This window comes from Chiloscyllium plagiosum, unplaced genomic scaffold (genome assembly GCF_037043375.1).
Source record: "Chiloscyllium plagiosum isolate Xiang-an unplaced genomic scaffold, Cpla_swu_hap1 HiC_scaffold_15, whole genome shotgun sequence".
Lineage (NCBI taxonomy): Eukaryota > Metazoa > Chordata > Chondrichthyes > Orectolobiformes > Hemiscylliidae > Chiloscyllium > Chiloscyllium plagiosum.
Genome location: NW_028270153.1, coordinates 16,800,968 through 16,827,311, shown reverse-complemented (window position 1 = coordinate 16,827,311; position 26,344 = coordinate 16,800,968). Strand labels below are relative to the sequence as shown.

Below are 26,344 nucleotides of genomic sequence, written 5' to 3'. Positions count from 1 at the left end.
ATGGCTCTCTGGGTTGTTCTGGACTCAGCATTGACACAAGTGGCGAAGAGAGGTGTTTCCTTTGCAAAGCAAAGGCTGTTTGAATATGGGAATAATCCAGGTAGATACCTGGCCAGGACGAAAAGTGCTCCAAAGTCCATTGTGTCTATCAGGGAGAGAACTGGCAATGTCACTCGTGAACTGTAAAAGATCAATGCCAGATTTTAGGAATACTATGCAGAGATATACTGGTTGGAGGGCTGTGGGGATGGATTAGCAAGAATGGAATCCTTTTTTGAAAACCTGGACCTCCCCGGTATAAACACAGATCAGGTGTCCCTTTTTAATGCACCTCTGACAGTACAGGAGGTGCAAGAGGCCATCGGGCACCCGGTCCCGGCGGGTTCCTGAGTGAGTTTTACAAGGAGTTTATGCACATGTTAGCTGAACCACTGCTGGAGATGTATAGTCATTCATATAGCCAGAACTGCCTTCCGCCCTCTCTTAGGGAGACTAATATCACCCTCATTTCAAAGAAAGGGAAAGACTCCGAGGATTGCACATCATATAGACCAATCTCATTGTTGAATGTAGATTTTAAAATCCTATCAAAGGTGTTGGCTCTGAGGTTGGAGAGGGTGCTGCCCGTTAGTATAAAAGAGTTCCAGACAGGTCTTATCAAGGGCTGCAGCTCCTCCAACAATATCAGATAGGTACTGAAAATAGTGCAAATACGTCAGCAGAGAATGATTCTGGGTTCGGTGGTCTCCCTGGATGCAGAAAAGGTTTTGGATCGGGTAGAATGGTTGTATCTCTTCGCTGTTCTACATCGCTTTGCTCTGGGAGGGGCCTTCGCCAGGTGGGTGGCAGTGTTATATAGAGACCCCCAAGGCAGCGGTTATCACCAATGGGGCTAAATCGAGCAATTTTGGTGTGGGGAGGGGCAGCCGACATGGACGTCCCCTCTCGCCACTGGTGTTTACCTCGGTACTTGAACCATTGGTGGAGACTATCCAAAAGGCTATCCTGAAATAATGGCACCAAAGGTGGGAGTAGTGGAACACAAAATCACTTTCTAAGCAAACGATGTCCTTCTGTTTTTGGCTAACCCTGTAAAGTCCATATCCCGGCTGTTACAAAAAGTTAAATTATTCAACAGCTTTTCAGGATACAGGATTAATTTTACAAAGTTGGATGTCATGCCCGTGGAGGGGTTGGTGGAAGTACTGAAGCTGGAGGACAGAATGGAGTTTCCTTTTAGATGGTCACAGAAAGGTTTGCTCTATCTGGGAATTTTTATTACCCCTACCTCCCGGCAGCTATTTGAGAGGATAAAGCAGGGCTTGCAGCGATGGGAGGGACCACCCACATCATGATTAGGCCGTATAGCCTTGATTAAAATGAATGTTCTTCCTCAGTTGTTATATTCCATGAGGATGCTCCCGTTGTTATTACCCATGCAAGTGCTTTGGAGGTTTTCTGGGTGGCTTGCATCATTTCTTTGGTTCTGTAGGCGCCCCCCTAATTAAATTCAGCAAGCTGCAACTTCTGCAGGATATGGAGGGAGGTGGGGGAGAGCTGGGGGGGTGGATCTCCCAGATCTGAAGAGATACCAAATACATGCCCTGTTGTTATATGTAGGCGAATGGGTGCGTCATGACTCAAAGTCAATATGGCTTCATGTTGAGGCCATAGACAGTGATTTTGTGCTCCCCAACTCCCACCTTTGGTGCCATTATTTCAGGGTCCTTTCGGATGGCCTCCACCAACGGTTCAAATACCAGCAGCCACGATGTCCCCTCATAAGCTTACTGTTCATGGATGAGATTTGTAGTTGAGCACTGTGAGAGTCCGATTATTATAAATACGGTGAAAGCATAGAGGATAATGCAGCAGGGTGAGGGCAATTTGCTTAAGATTGGCCATTCACCCTGTTAGTGGGAGCCCCAGGATTTAGACCAGGATCAATGGACTCCAGCTTCAGAGCATGGGAGGGTAAGGGAATCTTCTGTCTGGGAGATTTATTCGAGGGAGAGGTCTTGATGTCTTTCAACTAATTAGGTCAGAAATGCTGAATCGCTAATAGGGGTCTTTTCTGATACTTCCAGGTTAGGGATTACATTCAGAAGAACACCATGTTCTTGGCCCAGCCCCACACGTCAGATATAGAGAGTGCTCTGGTGCAGGGCAGCTCTCTCGGTTAGTACCATATATCATCTGCAGAGAGGGAACACCTTGGGGGATATGGAGAGATGCTGGAGTAGAGTGGTACTGGAAAAGTACAGCAGTTCAGGCAGCATCCGAGGAGCAGGAAAATCGATGTTTCGGGGAAAAGCCCTGCATCAGGAATGGAGAGACTCCATGAGATTTGGAATCAGGACTTAGGGGAAGAAATCTCATCGGAAACATGGGAGGATATATGGGAGAATGCAAAGAAAAGCTCAATATGCAATAAGGCACAAGCAACGCAATTGAAGATTCTCCACAGGGCCCAAATGGCGCCAGAGAGGTTTACAAAGTTTAAAAAGGATCTTCTCCAAAATGTCCCCAATGTAAAATCAGCCTTACCATTGCTTTTAGTTCCAGCTACAAGATTCGCGGATACTGGGGTGCCATAGTGAGTGAGCTGGAGAGAATCCTAGGAATGGAAGTTATGGAGGATCTGGAGGATTCCCTCCTTTTGGGAATACCGAATCTGCCCTGTTTGGGTGAGCACGGGAAGAGAGTATTTAACATTCTTACACACTCTGCGAGGAAGAACATCCTCATGAATTGGAAATCAGAAAAACCTCCAGGTCTTACGGGGTAACGCAGATTTGTGATGGACCACGTCCCTCAAGATTATCTGATTAGTGCCATGGAACAGAGCAACTTTATAAAATATGATGGCACTTTCTAAATTACATAGACATGGACCTGTCGGCGTTACTGATTAGGGCCTTTATATAGCCACAAGGGTCGTATATGGTAGTCTGGGGAGCCCAAGGGGGGTAGTTGGTAAACATGGGTATAATAAAACTGTTGCTCCCATGGATGGGAGCTTCGATGGAAGTGCGGCGATTGGAGTAATGTAATGTAATGTAATTTAGCTTTAGTGGATTGTAATTTAATTTAATGCTACTTTATTTAATGTGAGTTTATTCTAATTTGGGTTTAGTTAAGTGAATAGGAGATGACTTATTTTTAACATTACTGCTAATGTAATAGTACGATGCTACTTCCACTTTTCTGTACTTTTGTACTTTTATAACTTCTCATTTTTTTTGTAAGAGTGAAACATTTTTCAATAAATATATACATTTAAAAAAAGAAAATAATAATTCACACCTATATGGAGCCTTTCAGCACCTCAGGACATTCCAAAGCTGTATGCAGCCAATAAAACAGTTCTTAAAAGTTTTGCAATGTAGGAAACTTCTGCACATATTGCAAAGTCTCCAATTACAGGAAGGTGGTTGTGACCAGATTATGTTTTTAGTGAGGCCGTTTGGAGGTGTAAATGACAAGACATCAGAGAACGCCTCAACCTTTCCTTAAAATGCTGCCAAGGAATAGTTTAAATCCACACAAGTGAGTTTAAACATCCCACTAAAAAGATTTCCTCAGTAGTGCAACTGGAGGGGCAGTCTAGATTATGTGGAATTCTTAAATCTCCTAATTGGCTGAGAAGAAGAAGAGCTATAGTCACTTTAGAGATATAAGACAGGTTTGTTGTTTGTATAATTAGTAATTGTACATTTATTTTATTCTGTTCCTCATTGGCCTCTTACAGCATGAACCTAGTCATTGTTTGGCAGTCAACAAAATACGGCTTTGTGTACAGGCAGGGAATGTGTCAGCAGCTATACTTATCAGACCAGGTGATGCAGCTCAGCAGATTCAGTAAGCAAACTCTGATTGGCTGGGATGCATTGCCAGCAGCTCTGAAATCAGCACTTTCAGCTCTGGGTCTATAAAACCGTACCTTGTGTACACTGTGATTCATGGCACTACGAAATTAATTGTACGTTATCAAAAAAGAACTTTGTTTTAAACAGACTAGTTATTAGATCATGTAGTATTTAGCACCGAGTGATTTACAGCAACTTACAAAGTAGTTTAGACCAGGATCGGTGGATTTGAGTCCTTCGGGTGTCGTTCATCAAAACCTGGAATCTACAACTGACGTACAAATGGGACGAGAATCTGTCCCTTTAAAACATCTTAAAACGTAACTCTGAATTCGGACAGTATTATCAAGACCCATTTTCTTCTAATGTTACAGGGGAGGAGGGGTATGTATAATAGGAATACCTGTGCATAATTATTATTGGAAGAAAGACACACTGTAGACCATTCAAATGTTTGGGGCAAGAGTTGTGTGAATCCACTAGGACCTACAAACATTTTCTTGAGTTTTAACTCAGTTTCATCTTCAAGGAAATATATCGTGGTCTCTGCCTTTAAAACACAATGCATATTTATTAATTCCACCTATTCGTCATTACACCATGCTATACTCGAAAATATTTCCCAGGTACAACTGTGATGAGTTCATTCAGGCAGTCAAGATACTGCGTAAAGCCACTTGGAGCTACTATGCAGTGCATGGGCGAACCAGGTCTCCGGAACAACCCTCCCAGATTTATTTGCTCCTCCAACGCTGGTATCTCATGCATTCCTTTTTTTTTGAAATCAGAGGCTGCTGCATCAAACGCCCTAAAGCCTGAACAATTCTCTCTAACCACTGTACTTCCTTTATAACATACAGTACCAATAAACGCACATTTGAATTATGAGAGAACCATTCAGTCCCTCAAACTTGGTCTGCCATTTCATACAATTATGGCTCACCTGGTATCTCTGCTTTCATGTCTACCCCCATCTCTGGTCTGTCAATAATCTATCCAACATAAAATCAAAACACTGCAATGCTGGAGATCTGTATTTAAAAACAATGTGTTGGAGAATTTCAGCAAGTCTTTGAATTGAATTTATTGTCACGTGTACTGAGGCACAGTGAAAAGCTTTGTCTTGCGAGCAATCCAGGCAGGTCACGTAGTTAAGTAGCTTAGATATGTAAATAATGGGTAAACAGCGGCAAAAACAAAACACAGGTAAGGCAAATGTTAAGAGTTTGTGAGTCTGACACGCAAAGAGAAAGAAGCAAAGTTAACTTATTGAGTCCAATATGACCCCTTTTCAGTATACTTCTCTAACTTAGCCTTAAAAGTAATTATGTAACTTATCTTGACCAAACCTTTTGTCACCTACTCTAGTATCTCCTTATATACATATCCATGTCAAAGTTGTTTGGTAATTGCCCCTGTGACATTTGGACATTTTACAATGTTAAATGTTGTATATAAACGTAAGCTGCTGTTAATTTAGTCACCTTGTTCCACCTGCCTCAAGAAATAGTGATTATGGGTTGGAAATAGAGTACAGGTACACAATCCTTTATCCGAAATTTTTGAGGCCAGTTGTTTTTCGGAATTTGGAATTTTTCGGATTTTGGAATAAATTACATTTTCACAACCAAAATAAATTACCTAACAGCGGATGCACATGTGAATAGTACGAGCGCTGAGACACAGTTGATGTCTGCCCATGCTGGGCCACCCCACCATGTCACATCTGAGTGACGTGGTTCGAGTGGGTGTGGAGTGGGGTTACCGGTTCGCACGCCAAAATGATGCTCCACCACTCCATGAAAAATGTTTTGGATTTCAAAGCTGTTCAGATTTTGAAATTTCGGATAAAGGATTGTGTACCTATATTGAGTACAATTGGACTTCTTTCCTTTTTTGTCATTTTGTGGATAGATGGAATTTTGTTCTCCAGATAATAGGTGACATGAGAAAGATAATATTTATTGCCCCTTGACCTAACAAGGTTTGATGGGACACCTCCCTTGAAGCAGGTGTATAAAATAAATATAATACATGTGGAGTGGCTTCCTCAATCATTTCATATCGTTAATGTCAGTCATCTCTATTACTGAGATGGCTGGCAGCATATCAATGCAACCTTTCCCAAACCATGAACAGATTGCTACTAGGAAGAGAATGTATACTGGATGGCATACAGTTCCTCGTGGGCTCCAGCAACACATCCTTTCCCGTTGTGGGCTCAACAATCCATTTGAATGCACTGGAAGGAAAATACAAAAGCAAATGCAATAATTCAAACAGAAAGTTGGAAAATTTAAAAAAAAAACAGTCAAGGTTTATTTGAAAATTTTAATCAAATAATTTAGTTTTTTTTCAATTTAGTAAATCAAAGTATACTAGTCATATAAAATACACAAACACAGCTGTTGGAGGATGCATTTTACAATTCAATGATGACCAAATCCATTTGAGGGTGAGATTCACTACAGACTGTTTTTGCTGGTTCCTACGGCTCGTAGGTTCAGCCTCAGCCCATCATCAAAGGGGAGTTCCAAGGCCTTGGGAATACATTTTGCTTTAGCAGCTTCCTGGGGTTGGCAGGGTGGGGAAGGTGCAAGTGTCAGCTTCAGCCCAGGACTGTTTTATTTAATAATTTACTACAAAGAGTCCAAGTTAATATCCCCAGAATCTTTTCTTCTATTAAAAGTCTGTACCAGAAACATTCAGTGAAATAGCTGTGTGCAAAGGGCTTGAACATTGGAAGTGCCTTCTTTTCCCATGTTCCTTTTCCTTCCTCACTCTTTCTGGGATGAGAGTTCTTGCCTTTAGGAAGAAGGAGCTCAACATGTAGACAATTAAAACTCAGTGTTAATGAAAAGTAAATCATACAGAAAAAGGTCAAAATTCATTCCATCTGGGTATAATGCCACTACCAAGTGCAAAAGAAAAGTACCCAGTGAAGTGTGCCTTGATATCATCCTATGGGATTTGTCCATCTCTGCCACAATGCAGTCGACTTGATAATGCCATCTCCTGGTGGCTGCACCCTCTCTGGCCTAAGAAGATATTGCACCACAGTTGGAAAACTGACAGTCCAGTTCAATAGTCATCACACAAGCAGTCAAGCTTACGAGTCCAAACAGAAGGCTGACTGGGAGAGCTCTAAAATGCAACAATGGATTTCAAAGCAAGTTGTGGAAAAATACCAAAGCTAACAGCATATCTTTTATTACTGAACTAAGAGTGGTAAGGGAGAACACGGCACGGTGGCACAGTGGTTAGCACTGCTGCCTCACAGCGCCAGAGACCCGGGTTCAATTCCCGCCTCAGGTGACTGACTGTGTGGAGTTTGCACATTCTCCCCGTGTCTGCGTGGGTTTCCTCCGGGTGCTCCGGTTTCCTCCTACAGTCCAAAGATGTGCAGGTCAGGTGAATTGGCCATGCTAAATTGTCCGTAGTGTTAGGTAAGGGGTAAATGTAGGGGTATGGGTGGTTTGCACTTCGGCGGGTCGGTGTGGACTTGTTGGGCCGAAGGGCCTGTTTCCACGCTGTAATGTAATCTAATCTAAAACACTGCCATCAATGGCAGATGCAGGTAAGATGAGAATGAAAAGCTGCATTAAATGAACGTTAATGTCCAATGAGGAAAGAACAAATTGCCAAACGTTCAAAGGGAACCTAAAAGTGTGGCCAGGGGAGTAATTTATTAATTTAGTATAAATTTTAAAAGTGTAATTTGGTAAAATAATAGGACTTTAGATAAATTACAAAAATTGAAGGAAAAGGTGCAGCAATTGTAGATTCATTGGTCAGAATTTCCCAACGTAATCTAAATTTGAATATTAGTGGCTTCAATTTGAAAAAGTGTAAATTCCCACTCAACTATGTATTAATGAAACTACGTGGACCAATTAATTGTGGAGAGATTAGTGCAATCTATTATCAGAGACACAACAAAAGAATCAAGGTGAATTGGTAAAATAACTGTCTAATTTAGATGATGTTATCTCAAGAGTTCATTATAATCATCGTCCTCTCTTTCTATCTTGTTCTTTTATTGCAACACTGTCCCTCATGAGTAGTCCTTTTATCTTAATTAGTCACACAAGTCATTTGGTGGTGGCTTATACAGAAAGAATAAAAGATAGAGAGTTCATTATTATGGTGGCCTGCCACAAGATACTTGAAAAGATTGTGCAAAGTGTGTTAACAGAAATAAAAGCTCACTAAAATAGAAAGTATCTCATAGAACAGGCTGCTGGTTGGATATGAAGCAGGCAATTTTTGTATAAGGGTCTGATCTTAGGAAGGAGATATTGGCATTGGGCAGGATATAGCACACCAGAACAATGCTAATGGTTGAATGATAAAGTGATTAGGAGGCATACAATCACAACCTACAAGCTCTTGAGGTTAGATAGTTGAGGGCCGATCTCAAGTGTTCAAAATAATTAAGGAGCAACAAAAGGGAAATGATATTCTTTGGTGGGAGAAATCAATAGCAGGGGGCAATATTAAAATTAGAGCTAGAGTGAAATCAAGAAGCACTTTTTTGTCCACACAAGAGGTAGTGGTAGTGTGGAATTCTCTCCCTCAGAAGGCCATGGATTCTAGCACAATTTATGTTCTCAAGACAGTGGATTTTTACTAAGTGAGGAAGTAGGGATGAACATTTTTAAGAGAAATTGAGGTGCACATCACCCAGGATCTAGCAGGTGGGCAGAAGAAACTAAACTACTTCCTGTTCTGATATTCCTACGTAAAAGGCTTGTATTAGTCTGGTACATATTTATTTCCTCGAACTGCGATGTTGTGGCTAACGTTCAAACAAAACAGACAGAGGGGCAAATATACTATGCTAAATTAAACCACTACATTACCATTGTCATTGTTGCAAACAAACCTAAAAGATATTCAATATATACAGTATGCAGTGCTGCCCTGCACTCCATGCAACCCAACAATTTAAATCCTATGAATCACGATTTTATAAGGCTAAATGTCACAGTGTTTTAATACTTGGATTCCAGACAAATAATACTCAAACAAAATCTTTCAGGTTTGTTTAGGGGTATGGGAAGGGAGGTGTTCTAATGCAAGGAGGAAGGGTTTGTGAGGCCATCATTGTCTCCCTTACCAGGTTGAAGAGAGAATGAAACAAAACAGTGGTATCCACAGCAACTCAGTTTTCAGATTCAAAATTCAAGTTCAAAAATAAAAATAAAAGCACATCAGTGATCAAAAGGCATTTGGATTCATACACAAGAGCAATGCAACATTATAGCCATTTGGCATTGGAGAACTGCACAGTTGCTATTGGACCAAAGTTGGCTGTCAAGTGAGACTGAGCAGACACTCACACAATGACACAGTATACAGACAGCAGGAGGAAGCTGGCAGAAGTTTCTCTCCCTGAATACACAAGGCAAATGCTCAGCTATAAGTACAAATCCAGACCATTAGCATCCTGGAGCAGAACGCAGAACATGCATGCTTAACAACTTGAAATAAAAAGTGAAAAGTTTCATATTCCACACCACCCCCTTTTCCCTCCCCATTTATCCTTCCTCCTTCCCTCACTACCCACCCAGTATATTGTACAGCTGTATACTGCTGCTGAAGTGTGCTATGCTGATCTACAAAGGTCATCCATTTTTGGTGAGCCAAAATGTCCATTTGGTGTCTCAATAAAACCATTTTCCATTTGCTTAGGCCAACAGCTTTGGAATTCCCTCAATCTTACTACTTTCTTTCAGATCCTTCATAAAGCCTATCTGTTTGACCAGACTCTTTGGTCACCTGTTTGTCTTCATATGCCTTGGTGATGCTTTATGTTTGGTTACACTCCTGTGAAGGGATGTTTACCTACCTCATAGACATTACACAAATACAGTTATTGAGATCGGTTATTCAGCCAGAGAGGCAAGGTGAATTAACTCACTCTAACAGCATCTGCATGTCCATATGTTCCAGCATAGATAACTGGAATCAGGCAGGAGAAACCTGCAAAAAGCTGTTTCCCTGTCCTTGTTCAGGAACATCAAGGCCAATTGCAATATCTCGCTGAGATTACCAAATAGTGTTGAATCAAGGACAAACCCTGCGGGCACATTTTGCTGAGTGTAATTTACCATACCAAAGCTCAACTGCACTGAATAGCCTATTGGAGAAAAGCCCGGCTTGAGGTTGATGATTTTCAATTCAATTTAGTGAAATTTTAAAAATTTGATCTGTAAAAATACTGTGTAGCACAGCAAGAATACAGTGACAAAGGAGTGAGATTTACACCAGTATGTTTACTACAGTAACAGGCATAATGTATCTGTTCATCAACAGTGAAGAACATTTCAGCACCTCTTTATTTGCTAACTTGTCGAGGAAGCTATTGCCTCAGAGTTTAAAATAAAACTGCTTTGCCCATGTTCTCATTTATATTTGTCCCAATTCCATACCATCAGATATGGATTAAAAAAAATGGCCAAAAACCACTTATATAGAGACAGCGTGTGGCTTTTCCCCATTGTTGTGAACACTGTAGTGTGCATAGGATCCATCAGAAATGTGTCAGTAATCATTTTCTAGTTAATGAGAAGGTGACAATGTGATGGCATTGACTATTTCCTCTACTCCAAATAGCCCTTGCAAGCCATTAAGTTGTAGTCAAGAATTAACTCACCACCAACTTCTCAAGGGCAATTAGGAATGAGCAATAATGTCCAATCATAAAAGGATCTAATTCCGTTTAGAAGGAAATCCGCCATCTTCATCTGGTCTGGCCTACAGGTGGTTCAAGACCCAAAGCAATGTGGGCTGACTCTGAACAGTAGCCACACGGTTCAAGAGTAATTAGGGATGTGCAACAAATGGTGACATTGCCAGTGATGCCCACTTCACATAAATGTGGTTGTCAGAACAAATGTGAAAGAAACAAAATTCTGGAAGGGATAAATGAAAACTTGTTTTTTTCTTGATCACTGAACAAGTCAAATGCTGGAAATTAATGTCAGGCTTCAATGGAGGTTAATAAATGTACATAAACCAAATACCCGAATTAGCCTTCAGCTTTGCAACTTACCCCCAGGCATTCTCTACCTTAATTCTCTAATATATCACAGAAGGCTTTACTTTCTCCTTTAAACTAAATGCCATGACATACTATGTCACTTCCTCTGATGATAATACTTCCCTTCAGCGTTGAACTATGGGGCTGGAGGCAAAATGTACCTCCTTCACCAAAATCCACTTCAGACAGCCAATTCGATTAATTTCTCATGTATGTCTAATTTCTGGGAGATAGTGAATGTCACTTTGAAGTGTAGTGTGTTTCCTGTCGACCAGTATAAGTAGGCACCTCCTCCATAATCTGTTACGTACCAAAGGTTGTAAATTGCACGACTGCCTGTTTGCTGCTTTATATTTCTGTCAGTTCATTCTCAAAGGCTCTTACAATATTCTTACAATAAGACCGGTTGATTTGATGTGCCTGCCAAGACTTTGGTCTTTCCTTCCCAATTTCTCCCCTCCCGCCTTGAAGCGAGTGACTCTTCAACAGACAGCATTTCTATGGTTGACTTGTAAACTTTGCCAAGGTGGCCGTTATGGATTTTAAAATCATGTTTGGCATTGCTAAGCAGCAAGCATTTTATTGTCTATCATTAGATTATGCCAGAAGTGGGCAGCAAGATGGCACAGTGGCTAGCACTGCTGCCTCACAGCACCAGAGACCCAGGTTCAATTCCCGCCTCAGGCGACTGACTGTGTGGAGTTTGCACATTCTCCCCGTGTCTGCATGGGTTTTCTCCAGGTGCCCCGGTTTCCTCCCACAGTCCCCAAAAAAATGTGCAAGTTAGGTGAATTAGCCATGCTAAATTGTTCGTAGTGTTAGATGTAGGGGAATGGGTCTGGGTGGGTTGCGCTTCGGCGGGGTCGGTGTGGACTTGTTGGGCCGAAGGGCCTGTTTCCACACTGTAAGTAATCTAATCTAACTTTGTAAAAAAGGTGATGGTAATAGGGTAGTATGTCCTTAAGTGAAACAGATTGACACAACAGTCTGTGAGGCTGCTTCGGGGGCAGTCAACTGACCCAGGACTGGAGTCACACAGTGGCCAGAATGGGTAAGGATGACAAAGTTCCCTGCCCTAATGGACATTTTGTTTTGCAACTAAGTGAAATACATATGATGGCTTTTACTGATATTAGTATGTCACCATGCCTGCCCATTGGTCTCAGCAGATGTGTGGGAAGGAAACAGGAAAGACGGGCGGCACGGTGGCACAGTGGTTAGCACTGCTGCCTCACAGCGCCAGAGACCCGGGTTCAATTCCCGACTCAGGCGACTGACTGTGTGGAGTTTGCACGTTCTCCCTGTGTCTGCGTGGGTTTCCTCCGGGTGCTCCGGTTTCCTCCCACAATCCAAAAATGTGTGGGTCAGGTGAATTGGCCATGCTAAATTGCCCGTAGTGTTAGGTTAAAGGGGTAAATGTAGGGGTATGGGTGGATTGCGCTTCGGCGGGTCGGTGTGGACTTGTTGGGCCGAAGGGCCTGTTTCCACACTGTAAGTAATCTAATCTAATCTAATCTAAACATCTTAACGGAATCAGACCTCATCTGAAACCTGAACTCATTTGCTTCTGACAGGGAATCACTCAACAGCAATCCAGATGTGAAACACTGGGGTGTCATTGGGTATCAAACTGTAGCCATCTACTAAAATCCCAGCTTTGACTGGCTGGTGTGAGGAAAACTTTGAGCCTTGTTCATCTGTTTGATTAAGTTAGCCATTCCACAACCTGACTGTCTTTGAAGGAATTCTTATTGTTTCAGGTTAAGTTAATTCTTAATCCAAAATTGCATGGAATTCAAAATTGGAATTGGGTTTCTGATAAAAGGAGCTTTAAGTTGCAATTGGTGTTGTTGATGACAGAATGTCAACTGTGCTGCGATTCTAGCATTAATCTTGATTGCTATCTTGATAACTTTCTCACTGTGGATTAGATGAACTGCCGGTTCTCTGAAAGGATGTGAAGGTTTACTCTACCCACAACTAAAAGCAGCATCAAAATAATGACCAAAGCTTCAAATCAAATATTGTCACTGAATTTCACAGAAGTAGGAGGGAATTGTCTTCATCCAACACAATCACATAGCAACAGACAAAGACAGCTCACCAAGAAATTCTGTCAGCCTTACAGTAAAACATTTAAAGATGGGCAACAGTTCCATAGTTACTATTCCCATTCCACTGTCTAGAAAGAAGAAAGGATCTGAAAGTATAAGGATTACTTTTGAAAAGACCAGATAATTTCAGCCAAAGTGAACAAATGCTGCATCAGCAACAACGATCTTTAAATCATTTGAAAATATAGGCTGGTAAATTAAGGGTTCATGGTGCAAAGGCCCTACACATACCTGCCTCCCCCCTCCAGTTTCTTCACGGAAACAAGATTTAGTGTTGCATCAATGGCAGGGTTCTGTCTCAGTCAAACACCTACCAAGGAATACATTCAGCAATCGGTAGAATGGGCTAGCTGTGTACGATAACTCTAGAACCATCTTTCCCAGTTAAAGCTTGTCAGTAGCGCTAGTCTGATAATCCAACAGGACGAAATTGCAGTTCTGCCTGAATACCTGCCCATTTTTCCATTACTGTTACCATAACCGAACCAGATCTAATTCTCACAGATCCTTCATTTCTTTTTCAGATCTTCTGATGAAGACCTGCCGCAGGCAAAAAAATTATACCTTTTTGGTTTCTCACAGCGATAATAACTGCTTAATATATATACACACATATACACACACTCTCACATACACACACACACATATATATATATATATTCTTTTTTTAAATTAGTACAGACCTGCCTGCATGCCATATCCTTGGTAAATCCTACTCTGACGAGCACAGATCTAGCCCCTCGTTCATGCCAGTGAAAAAATTGTGAACGTAGTGTTGCTACTTAAATACTAAATGCTTAACTGGACATCCAAGTGCATCCAGTTGCATAGTAACCCCAATAAAATTTACTTTCCAAAGTAATGCCATTTTGGTATGAACTGTCCCACATACAGTGAGTGGCGTAAAGCTCAAAAAGAATTTGCGACAATGTTGTTATTTAAGCCCAACTCAAGAGCTCTGCTGACATTAAGAGATGTGACTGAGATCAGGGAATCTATCCACCTCACTTCACAGTCCTTGCACTATCGTGCCCTGCAAGGTTGCTTTCTACTTCATGTCTGATATTTCACTTACTGGTGCATGCTCTACTTCGCCACACAGCCATTAATTGCCATTGCTATTCATCGATGGGAATTGGTTCAATTGTCCACTGTTCCACACATAAAGTGCCATCTGAAGCACAGATACAAAAAATGAGGGGGAGTGGGAGATTTGGGGGAAAAATGTTTCGGGAGAGGAAAGTAGGAAAAAAACAGGTTAAATATCAAGAAAGTAAAAATTAAACTGATGCTGGTCTCACTCCTTGTGCAAGCAGAGATTTATGAAATGATTTTACTAACAGGTTTCTCCCTGATGAGGAATGATGACTCAATAAGAATATCTCATAGTGCTTGGCTCTGTTTCAAACATCAAACGTCTGTATCACCACTTTCACTATTATCTCAATATGGATTCAACTGATAAAAGACATAATTTTACAAACATGTCAAAAAATTGCTCTTTGACCTGTCACTTACAAAGAGTTTCGTGCACTGAAGTGAATTCCTTGACTGTGGCAACTGCTGGGCGCTAAAAATGCAGGTGGACACCTTCTCCTTCCTGTGTCAGTTATGTCACTGTCTATTTACAGTAATGGTGCCATGACTCACACGCACACACACATAAAACCAAGTGTTTGAACCACAGCTGCAGCCTCCCAAAACAGCATCCGATCAGTCAGAGTAGCAGCTAGAGGCAGCTTTAGGCCCCAAAAGAGTCGAAGACTTTCTTCAGCCAGAAATAAACCACAGCATCATTCCTTTTCTTTAAAGGTGCTCAACTCGCATCACTCTGCTTCTGCAACAGGAAATGGAAAAATAGCATTGTAAGAGACGCTTAACAAGGCATGCATGAATGTTGACTGTTACCAGATTTTTGGAAGTCAATGGACAATGTTTTTCTTTCTTCATTGAGCACTCAACATCCATGAGGCTAGGAGGTGAAGGCCTAATGGCATTATCTCTGGACTGTTAATTTAGAGACCTGGGAATGCTCTAGAGGACCTGGGTTCAAATCCTACCACAGCAGATGGTTAAAATATTAATTCAATTTTTTTAAAATCTGGAATTAAGAGTCTAATGATGACCACGAAACCATTGTTGATTGTTGGAAAAACCCATCTGGTTCACTAATGTCCTTCAAGGAAGGAAACTACCATCCTTACTTGGTCTGGCCTACATGTGACTCCAGATCTACAGCAAAGTGGTTGACTCTTAACTGTCTCTCTGGGTAATTAGGGATGGGCAATAAATACTGACCTAGCCTCATCCCATGAGTAAATTTTTTAAAAACAAGGATTGCTGAAGTTCAATAAACAACTGGAGTAAATGTATCACCGGACATGATGACTGTTACCAGATTTTTGAAAGTCAATGGACAATGTTTTTTTCCTTTCTTGAGCACTTCCTCAACTTCTTCATCAGATCAATATAAAGCTTGCCAACTGTTCAGGATTAACCCTAACTCCATCAGATGGAATTAAAAATTGATATATTATTTAATGGAACATGTGTGTCACTGGCAAGTCCAGCATTTTTAAAGTCATAAAAGTCATAGAAATGTACAGCACGGAAACAGACCCTTCAGTTCAAATCATCCCTGCTGACCAGTTATCATAACCTCATCTAGTCCCATTTGCCAGGACTTGGTCCATCTCCCTCTAAACTCTTCCTATTCATATACCCATCCAGATGCCTTTTAAATGTCGTAATTGTACCAACCTCCACCACTACCTCTGGCAGCTCATTCTCCTGTCCTGTGAGCTCTCCCACACAGGTTACTCCAAGGTCAGCTGTGAATTTTGCTGTTCTTTAATTTTTCCTAGATGCACTCCAATATCCAGAGACACTTGGACTCAAACAGCAAAGGCAGTAGCTGTGCAGATTCACTGCTGTGTCAAACAGCAGTGCAGGTTTCACTCTCTGACCATGTGGTCGCTGCCTTTGTCTGTCTTCCTCCTTTAAAAGTGTCGTTGTTTTGATTTTTCTTCCTCCAAAGTTCCAAAACAACGCAACAGAATAAAACAGTAATTGCTGTTCCTGGAATTCGAGATGTCCATCCCTAACTCATTCATTGATGGCCCCTCGCAGACGATGACTTTCTTCCACTCTCAGGGTGAGTCCATAGGTGGCTGTACAGACTGATGCAGCTACCCCAGGCTCAGTTACACTGGAGGTAAAAACAATGACTGCAGATGCTGGAAACCAGATTCTGGATCAGTGGTGCTGGAAGAGCACAGCAATTCAGGCAGCATCCGAGGACAGGCAAAATCGACGTTTCGGGCAAAAGCCCTTCATCAGTTACACTGGAGGCAGGTGGTGGTCATGGGAAGGGGATGGGACGTTGGTGTGGCAGCATACTATTAGGGGCCGTCTTCCATTTTTTCCCAACAGCAAGTCTTGAGGTGCTCGATGCCTTCCCGGATGCTCCTCTTCCACTTTGGATAGTCTTGGGCCAGTGATTCCCAGATGTCCGTGGGATCGGCGTATTTCACCAATGAGGCCTTGGGGGTATCACTGAGAGTGCTTCCTCTGTCCATCTGAGGCTTGCTTGCGGTTTCGAAACTGGGAGAAGAGCACTTAACTGCCCGTCAATTAAATGGCTTACTTAACCATTTCAGTTAAAAGTCAATCACATTACTGTGTGTCTGGAGCCATGTGTGGGTCAAACCATGGAAGGATGGCAGATTTCCTTCCCCAACAGTACATTAGTGGACCAAACGGTTTAACAACAGTTGATGATAGTTCATATGCTCATCATTCCTTAGTCTACTTTTATTGGCCAAGCTTTATCAATTTATTGAAATTCCACCATCTGCCATTTCGAGCTGTACAGCATGGAAACAGACCCTTTGGTCCAACTCGTCCATGCCAACCAGATATCCCAAATTAATGTTGTCCCATTTGCCAGCATTTGGCCCATATCCCTCTAAATCCAGATGCCATTTAGAGAATGTTGTAATTGTACCAGCCTGCACAATTTCCTCTGGCAGTTCTTTAGATTACTCGGTTGTCACATTGAGTCATAGAGATGTACGGCATGGAAACAGACCCTTCGGTCCAACCTGTCCACACCGACCAGATATCCCAACCCAATCTAGTCCCACCTGCCAGCACCCGGGCCATATCCCTCCAAATCCTTCCTATTCATATACCCATCCAAATGCCTCTTAAATGTTGCAATTGTACCAGTCTCCACCACTTCCTCTGGCAGCTCATTCCATACATGCATCACCCTCTGTGTGAAAAAGTTGCCCCTTAGGTCTCTTTTATATCTTTCCCCTCTCACCCTAAACCTATGCCCTCTCGTTCTGGACTCCCCGATCCCAGGGAAAAGACTTTGTTAATTTATCCTATCCATGCCCCTCATAATTTTGTAAACCTCTATAAGGTCACCCCTCAGCCTCCGACGCTCCGGGAAAACAGCCCCAGCCTGTTCAGCCTCTCCCTGTAGCTCAAATCCTCCAACCCTGGCAACATTCTTGTAAATCTTTTCTGAACCCTTTCAAGTTTCACAATATCTGTCCAATAGGAAGGAGACCAGAATTGCACACTATATTCCAACAGTGGCCTAACCAATGTCCTGTACAGCCGCAACATGACCTCCCAACTCCTGTACTCAATACTCTGACCAATAAAGGAAAGCACACCAAACGCCTTCTTCGCTATTCTATCTACCTGCGACTCCACTTTCAAGGAGCTATGAACCTGCACTCCAAGGTCTCTTTGTTCAGCAACACTCCCTAGGACCTTACCATTAAGTGTATAAGTCCTGCTAAGATTTGCTTTCCCAAAATGCAGCACCTCACATTTATCTGAATTAAACTCCATCTGCCACTTCTCAGCCCATTGGCCTATCTGGTCCAGATCCTGTTGTAATCTGAGGTAACTCTCTTCCCTGTCCACTACACCTGTAATTTTGGTGTCATCTGCAAACTTACTAACTGTACCGCTTATGCTCACATCCACATCATTTATGTAAATGACAAAATGTAGAGGACCCAGCACTGATCCTTGTGGCACTCCACTGGTCACAGGCCTCCAGTCTGAAAAACAACCCTCCACCACCACCCTCTGTCTTCTACCTTTGAGCCAGTTCTGTATCCAAATGGCTAGTTCTCCCTGTATTCCGTGAGATCTAACCTTGTTAACCAATCTCCCATGGGGAACCTTGTCAAACACCTTACTGAAGTCCATATAGATCACATCTACCACTCTGCCCTCATCAATCCTTTTTGTTACTTCTTCAAAAAAACTCAATCAAGTTTGTGAGACATGATTTCCCACGCACAAAGCCATGTTGACTATCCCTAATCAGTCCTTGTCTTTCCAAATACATGTACATCCTGTCCCTCAGGATTCCCTCCAACAACTTGCCCACCACCGATGTCAGGCTCACTGGTCTATAGTTCCCTGGCTTGTCTTTACCGTCCTTCGTAAACAATGGCACCACGTTAGCCAACCTCCAGTCTTCCGGTACCTTACCTGTGACTATTGATGATACAAAGATCTCAGCAAGAGGCCCAGCAATCATTTCTCTAGCTTCCCACAGAGTTCTCAGGTACACCTGATCAGGTCCTGGGGATTTATCCACCTTTAACCAGCACTTCCTCCTCTGTAATCTGGACATTTTGCAAGATGTCACCATTTATTTCCCTACAGATTGTATCTTCCATATCCTTTTCCACAGTAAACACTGATGCAAAATACTCATTTAGTATCTCCTCCATTTTCTGTGGCTCCACACAAAAGCCGTCTTGCTGATCTTTGAGGGGCCCTATTCTCTCCCTAGTTACCCTTTTGTCCTTAATATATTTGTAAAAACCCTTTGATTCTCATGAATACAGCTGACCAGAACTGCAGCTCTCTCTGTCAAAGGCAAGGGGACATCTCTAACCCAGTCGTACGCTATTTCAAAGCTCACACATATGAATTTCCCAACTGGCACACTGGGTAGGAACGAAGAACAGGAACCAGGGATTTTTACCCCTGTACAGAGTCTACAGACATTGAAGCCAACTAGAAGGCAGTTTCCAATTCCCAACATTGAGATGTTACTTTAATAGAAAGTTGGCCCTGAATCAGAGTCTATAGGACTTAGTGCCAGCATCACTGCAGATAAGAGTGCTTTTCTCTTTCAACGTAGCCATTACATTTATGGTGTTAAGCTGAATTACTACGTGTCTTAAGGAAATATCTCCACAGTCACCATTTGTTACACAATCAGAATGCCAATCCTCCATCCTTAGGTCCACAGGCTTGAAAAAACTATTTCCAAGACATGGTCACCAGCAGCCGAAGGGGAAGAAAGGCAAAGGTACAATAAAACATATTTGGATTCTTTGAACATGTTCGTTGTTTGTTGTAAGAAATGAAGGAAAGATGTTAGAGTTACCGTCAATATTCATCCAATCAGGTCATGAAGACAGCATCCACATTAGATTGTCTTGAAAGGACTGTGTGAATGTGGTATGACATGTCAGCTGACCCATGGAAGGAATGTTGTGGAAAAAGAGGAAAATGAGGAGGTCATGTAATGACCCTTAGAGCAACATATCCAACCAAAGTTGGCAATCGTAAGGACAATACTTGTCACATTCACGCTCAAAATGAATTTACAGGAAAAGACCAAGTCTCCTTGTAAATGCTGGCAGAAATGTTAACCTTTTTTTTTAACAAAGTGTAACTTACTGTTTTATAAAGTGGGCACCATTCTGCATGATCACAGTGTTTTACAAACATTAAATCTTTTTATGGCTCTGTTACACTTATGCACTCTTGGCATTACACATGGATGACAGGAGACTCAGAGTGACTCACAACTGAAAATAAAATGTATTTGAAATGTGTACAAAATTTGGTTTAATTCATTAGCAGTAATCTAGGGCGGTGCTTTCGAACTGTGTGCAGAGAGATGGTAAGAAGTGTTCCATGAAATGTCTGGGAAGCAGCACCACCTAAACTGAGCATCACGGCCGTATCTCAGCTTCTGATCTCCTCTGGAGACTCAGTGTCTGTTACTGAAGGCAATATCTGCTGACATTGGGCACTCCTATTAACAGCGCACGCGTAAACGTCCAAAGCCGCATGTGCAGATTTCCGATTCTACGCATGTGTAGAAATTTGACACGTGTCCCAGAATTATTTGTTTCATTGAAGCATGCCTTAGATCATAAGACCATAAGACATAGGAGCAGAAATTAGGCCATTCGACCCATTGAGTCTGCTCTGCCATTCAATCATGGCTGAGAAGTTTCTCAACCCCATTCTCCCACCTTCGCCCAGTAACCCTTCATCCCCTTGACAATCAAGAACCTATCTCAGTCTTAAATATACTCAATGACCTGGCCTCCACAGCCTTCTGTGGCAATGAATCCACCATTCTCTGGCTAAAGAGGTTTCTCCTTATCTCCTTGATATTGAAAAGGTTGGGAACCATTGATCCATACTTCATGTGAAGAGTTGCATCTCCATTATTTTCCTCTAAATATCTGTACTATTGGTACAGATGCAACGCTTAACCATCCCTTAGTTGGCCTGAGAAGGTGGTGGGGCCTTCCGAACCAGAAATTGTATATCCCCATTTAGTGGATCACTACTGCAAATGCAACCCTAAAGCAGCAACCAGTGAGGACTGAAGTCATGCATAATTTCTGCATTACAATACTGACCATACATCAAATGTATTTAATTGACTGTAAAATGCCGAGATCACGAAAGGCAGTGTATGAGTATGGTTAAAAGCAAAATACTGCAGGTGCTGGAAATCCGAAGAAACACAGAAAATGCCGGAGAAACCCAGCAGCTCTGCAGCATCCGTGGGGAGAGAAAAAGAGTTTAAATTTCCAATCTGACATGACTGCTCTTCAGGAAAATTAAATAGGTCAGTTTTCATTCATTCTCAGGATGTGAGAGCTGCAGAAACCTGTCATACACTAGCCATCCTCCTAGTTGCCCTTGAGAAAGAGATTGTGAACTGTCTTCAAGTACCACTGCATTGTGTGTGCTGAGTACACTGTTACATAGGAAATTCCAGAACTTTAACCCCCCAAAAAAATCAACTTAAGTATAATTTGTGCATCTTGGAGAAGAAATTGGAGAGAGGATTCCCATAAGCACTGTCAGGAATACCAGTGCTACATTCAAGGACAGTTTAATTAGATTAGATTCCCTACAATGTGGAAACTGGCCCTTCGGCCCAACAAGTCCACACCGACCCTCCGACGAGTAACGCACCCAGATCCATTTCCCTCTGACTAATGCACCTAACACTATGGGCAATTTAACATGGCCAATTCACCTGACCTGCACGTCTTTGGACTGTGGGAGGAAACCCACGCAGACACAAGGAGAATGTGCAAACTCCACACAGACAGTCGCCCGAGGCTAGAATCGAACCTGGGACCCTGGCGCTGTGAGGCATCAGTGCTAACCACCATGCCACCGTGTCAAGGAGATTCTTCACCACCACCTTCCCCAGGGCAGTTAGGGCTGGGTGATGCAAGTTGATCCATCCAGTGATACCCAGCCACATTCCATGAAAGAATAATTTCAAGAAAAGGTATCGCACAGACTTGCCACTACTCTCCTTCTTTATGATTAAGAGGTCTCAGGATCTGATACCCGGAGGAGCAGCACCTGAAGAACAACAGAAAGCCCACTGAGGTCAATACAGTAGCTTCAATAGCCATTCCTCTCCCGCAAACGGCCAGTATATCGAGCTTATGTGCTGCAGCAGAATCTGTACACACACAGTCTGGTTTGCTGGTGCACTACCATGATCACTATATCACCAGACACAGCATTGCACAACTTATTGCTAGTTCAAAACTGAGAGTAAGCAAAGAACTGAGAGTAACCTGTAATTCCAAGATGCCAAACCTCCATGCAAAATGAGGAATGGATTGCTTTGTACAAACTTCATGTGAACTGTTATACACTATAATGTGGCAATTTTTTTTTACAGCAACTCATATAATTCAGCTCAATGAAAATCCCTCAGAATGGAAGGGGACAATCTCTATGAATTTGTTGATGGCCATCTTAGGTCTCCATTCTAATAGCTTGGTTAGGAAACTGATTATAACAACCTAACATGATCTGGAATGCATTATGTGAAGAAATGGTGGAAGTAGATTAAATATTAACTTTCTAAGAGGGGATAAACAGCAAGGTCACTGGACTCGTCTCGCTAACTTTTGTTTCTCTCTCTCCACAGCAGACCTGCCGAGTTTCTCCAGCACTGTCCGATTTTGTGCCTTTTGAGGGGCTCATCTCAGAAGCAACCCTCTCTCCTGTCTCGAGCCACACCTTCACGAGTGATTCTATTCTCACCATGGCGAGAGACTGGCCCCATGTTTTAAGTCTGCCTCAGATCTTTTTTTAAACCTAGCCTGGTTTTTAACGGTAAACCGCGCTGCTCCGTACTTCAGGCCTCACCGGAGACGATCTCGGCATCGAACTCGTTCAGCTCGGCCTGGCCCTCGCGCGTCGACGGCACATCCCAGTTGTCGCTGTTGTCCGTCACGTCTGAGTAGGCCTCCTCCACCGCGGCAGCAGAGGAGGAGGAGGCCGCCAATTGCAGCGCGCCGCGGGCCTTCTCTGCCTTGTCAGCCTCGCCGTTGGTCGACTGCTGGTCCTCGTTGCTGAAGTCGGACATGTACATGGCGTCCTCGGTCTGCTTCTCGGCGAACCAGTCGCGGACCTGCTCATAGCTCATGCTGGAGCGCTCGCAGAGGCGGTCGAGGTCCTCCTCGTGCAGCGCACGGTGCTGCGTGTAGTACTCAAACAGCACCGCCTTCCCGCCCTTTTTCGAGGGTGTCCGTTTGGGCCGGTAACCGTCACACGGTAGGTCAGTGATCAGGCTATTGCTGCCCGAGCGGATGGCGTAGATCCCCTTCTTGTAGTCGTCATACCACTTGAGTTGGCCGTTTTTCAGGGCGTAGCGTGCGTCGCCGAACCAGCGGACGACCTCAGTGCGCGGCAGCCGCGACTTGATGGCCAGCTCGTCGTACTCCTCGACGGTCGGCCACTGGGTCCGCATGAACTGCAGCTTCATCAGGTGCAGCTGGTGCACCGTCTTCTTGTTCTGGCCTTTGTACTTGACGGGGTTGGGAGGCGAGGTGCCTGGAGGCTGTGAGGCCTTGCTGGCCTTGGGCTGCTGCTGCTGCTGCTGCTGCTGCTGCTGCACGCACAGGCCCAAGCCCTCCTTCACGTTGATCTTCATGGGGCTCCCCTTCAATCGCTCCGGGACCACGATCAGCCGCTTCATGTCCACCGAGCTGCTGTCGCTCGGCGTCCCCTCACCGTCCGACTCCTCCTCCTCGTCCTCCTCCTCGTCATCCTCCTCGTCCTCATCCTCCTCACCGGAGTCGCCGTCCGCCCGCCGCCGGGCCTTGGCGGTCCTGTCGTCCGGCTTGGCCTTCCGCCGCTCGGAGAACCAGAGGTCGATCTCCCGGCGGGTCATCTTGGTCTCGACCCGCAGCCGGTCCACCTCCTCCTCGGGGGGAAAGGGGTTCTGCGCGTAGCTGTGCTCCAGGGCGCTCAGCTGCTCGGCCGACTTGCCCTTGAATTTGGGTGGGGTGAACTCGCAGCTGGTCTGCCACTGGCGCCGGGCCTGGGGGGCCGGTGAAGACTGGGGTCCGGCTGCCGCCGGCTGTGGTGGTGGAGGGGGGGTGGACGTCTCCTCGGGGACTGTCTCGGCAGACGCGCAGGCATTGGCGGTGCTGGTGTCGAAGGCCTGATTGCACTTGAGGTTCTTGTAGTTGTAGCGCCGGTCGCTGAACCACTTGCGGATCTCTTTGCCCTGCAACCCGGTGACCCGGACCAGCCGGTCCACCTCCTCATGCTCCGGGAACTGGGCCCGCAGGAAGCTCTGCTTCAGTGCTGCCAGCTGTTCCTTGGTTTTCTTGTACTTGTAGGTGCCGAACTCCGAGACCAGGCTGGTGGTGGACGGGTGACTGGACGTGACGGCGACTGCCCCCGGTTGGAGACCTGTCACAGAGGGAGCCGCCAAGATCTTGACACTGGACCCGACTGCTGAGCCCACCGCCTTCTGCGGCTGAAACTTGGGGGAGTTCTGCGGCTTGGGGAGGGTGGCGAGGCTGACAGCGACAGGGGTGCCCGACACAGTGGCTCCCTTCACTATCCCGCCTGGCTGAGTGACCACGATGTTCCCGCCTTGGGTCAACAGCTGGCAGGGGAAATTGGCCTGCAAGACATGCTGGCCGCCATTGGTGTTGGTCACCTGGGTGGGCAGCACCGTGATGGTCTGCTGAGGCACGCTCTGGATGATGGTGTTGAACATGTTCTTGCGGGCGTCCTCGATCTCCTCTGGCGTCCAGCTGATACCGTGCTTCAGCCGCTGGGCAGTGAACCAGATCTTGAGCTGCTCCTCCGGGTACTTGGTCACCACTGTCAGCCAGCAGAGCTCAGCCTTCGAAGGGTAGGGGAACTTGTTGAAGGAGTTGTTGAGGAAGCTGTTGGAGTCCATGGCAGCGTTGTACGAGGGGATGCTGCTCAACGGGATCATGACTTTGGGCAGGGAGCTCGAGCTGTTGCTGGATGCTGACCGTTGTATGACAGGGACTATCTGTGCCATGCCTGCCTGCAGGACAGGCACAGATACCACAGCCGTTCCATTGACAGGATGGGAAGGTGCTGTCAGACCATTGGCAGACAGAACCTCCACTACATCCCCACCCTCAGTTTTTTTCACAGCCTCATCAGCTGCCCCTCCTTCATCATTGGACTCTTCCCTTCCAGCATGAGAGACTGTGATCCGCTTGCCTTCCGGCTTGGCCTTCAGCATCTTCATGATGGGCGTTTTGCTGATGGAGATTTCTGACTGCGTTTCTGCTTCCTCGCCGTTTTCCTTGCCATCACTGTTTTTGGTCTCGGTGATGCTCTGCTCAACAACTGTCTGGCTGTTCTTTTTGATGACACTCACTTTCAGCTTGGCGTCATTCGGGTGGCTCAAGGTGTTGTGCACTGTCAGGGACTCCTGACTCTTGGCACTGAAGTTACACTCAACACAGACATAAAGTTGGTCCACACTTGCGTCAGAGTGCTCCGATTCTATGTGCACAGTAAACGTGTGATAGTCCTGACTTGTGTAATTGCAGTACTTGCATTCAAATCCACCACGTTCTGTAACATCATTATTATTGATCACTGTGAATGCCTCCTCGTTGGCAGAAATATCCTCAACAGGAAATGCTTGTGGAGAGGCTTCATCATCATCATTGTATTCTGGAGTAATGTCCATTTCTGCTTCGTGCATGGTCAGGGATTTGGCTGGTATCATACAAGGAGTTGTAGACTTTCTCTTGCTGGCCATGATGAATAGCAACAGTGTTGAAGAGGGAAGTGGGGGCAGAAGACTTCAACCTCTACAAAGCACCAACCCCACCCCCTCAGTTCAGAGTCCTCCTTCCGCCATTAAACTTGTGCTCCAGTTGGGACAGTTCGCCAAACACTGGATATTCAGAACTGCTCAACGAAGACCCTACCTGCAAGACAGAAGCAAAAAAAAAGTTAGAAATAAAAACAGAAAGAGCTGAAGAAACTCAGCAGGTCTGGCAGCATCTGTAGAGAGAAACAGAGAGTAAGTGTTGAGTCCAATATGATTTTTCAAGTAAACAATGCTCAAATCCTTACACTTTCCCAATGAATTCCTTTTGTGAAATTTTCACATAGCTCCTTTTTTTCTGGAAAGGAATGGACAGTTGGCATGAAGGGGCTGTGAACATGATACAAAATATTCACTGAAAAGTAAACAAAGTGCAGGAGAAATTCAACAGACCTTGCAGCATCAATGGAGAGAAACAAGAGAAAACATTTCAAGTTTAATATGATTTCTGTTCCGATCATAGTGGACTCAACATTAACTCCATTTCTCTCACCACAGATATTGCTAGATCTGCTGAGTTCCTTCAGTAATTTCTGGTTTTATTTCAGATTTTCAACAATTAAAATGTTTTGCTTTTATTAGTAAAATGTTCATAATTCTCAGTAGCTATATTGATTCCAAGGTAGTGGGGTGGCTGGCATTGCTGCCTCATGATGCCAAGGACCTGAGTTCAATTCCAGTGTTGGGTAAATGTTTTTGTGGAGTTTGCATGTTCTCCATGTCTACATGTTTCCACTGGGTGCGCTGGTTTCCTCCCAGAGTCCACAGATGTGCAAGTTAGGTGGATTGGCCATGTTAAATTGTCTAGAGATGTGCACGCTTGGTGTATTTGTCATGGTAAATGTGGGGGTACGGGGAAAAAGTAGGA

At 44.1% G+C, this 26,344-nt stretch overlaps 1 protein-coding gene across 8 annotated transcripts in view; it reads right to left on the bottom strand.

The window, feature by feature from the left end:
* Window positions 1–6,164: 6,164 nt before the first annotated feature.
* LOC122560241 (zinc fingers and homeoboxes protein 3-like) overlaps window positions 6,165–26,344 on the bottom strand; it is an 89,495-nt gene continuing 69,315 nt past the window's right edge. For 5 of the 8 annotated variants that reach the window (XM_087994774.1, XM_087994773.1, XM_043710719.2 and 2 more), the window contains 2 exons: window positions 22,506–25,576; window positions 6,165–14,865 (listed from right to left, as the gene is read on the bottom strand). In XM_087994774.1, the coding sequence (XP_087850900.1) occupies window positions 14,855–14,865; window positions 22,506–25,404 (2,910 nt within the window). In that variant the 5' untranslated portion in view covers window positions 25,405–25,576 and the 3' untranslated portion in view covers window positions 6,165–14,854. Of the gene's footprint in view, window positions 14,866–22,493; window positions 25,577–26,344 lie in introns of all 8 variants that reach the window. The other 3 variants (XR_015759524.1, XM_043710718.2, XR_015759525.1) reach the window with 3 other exon arrangements.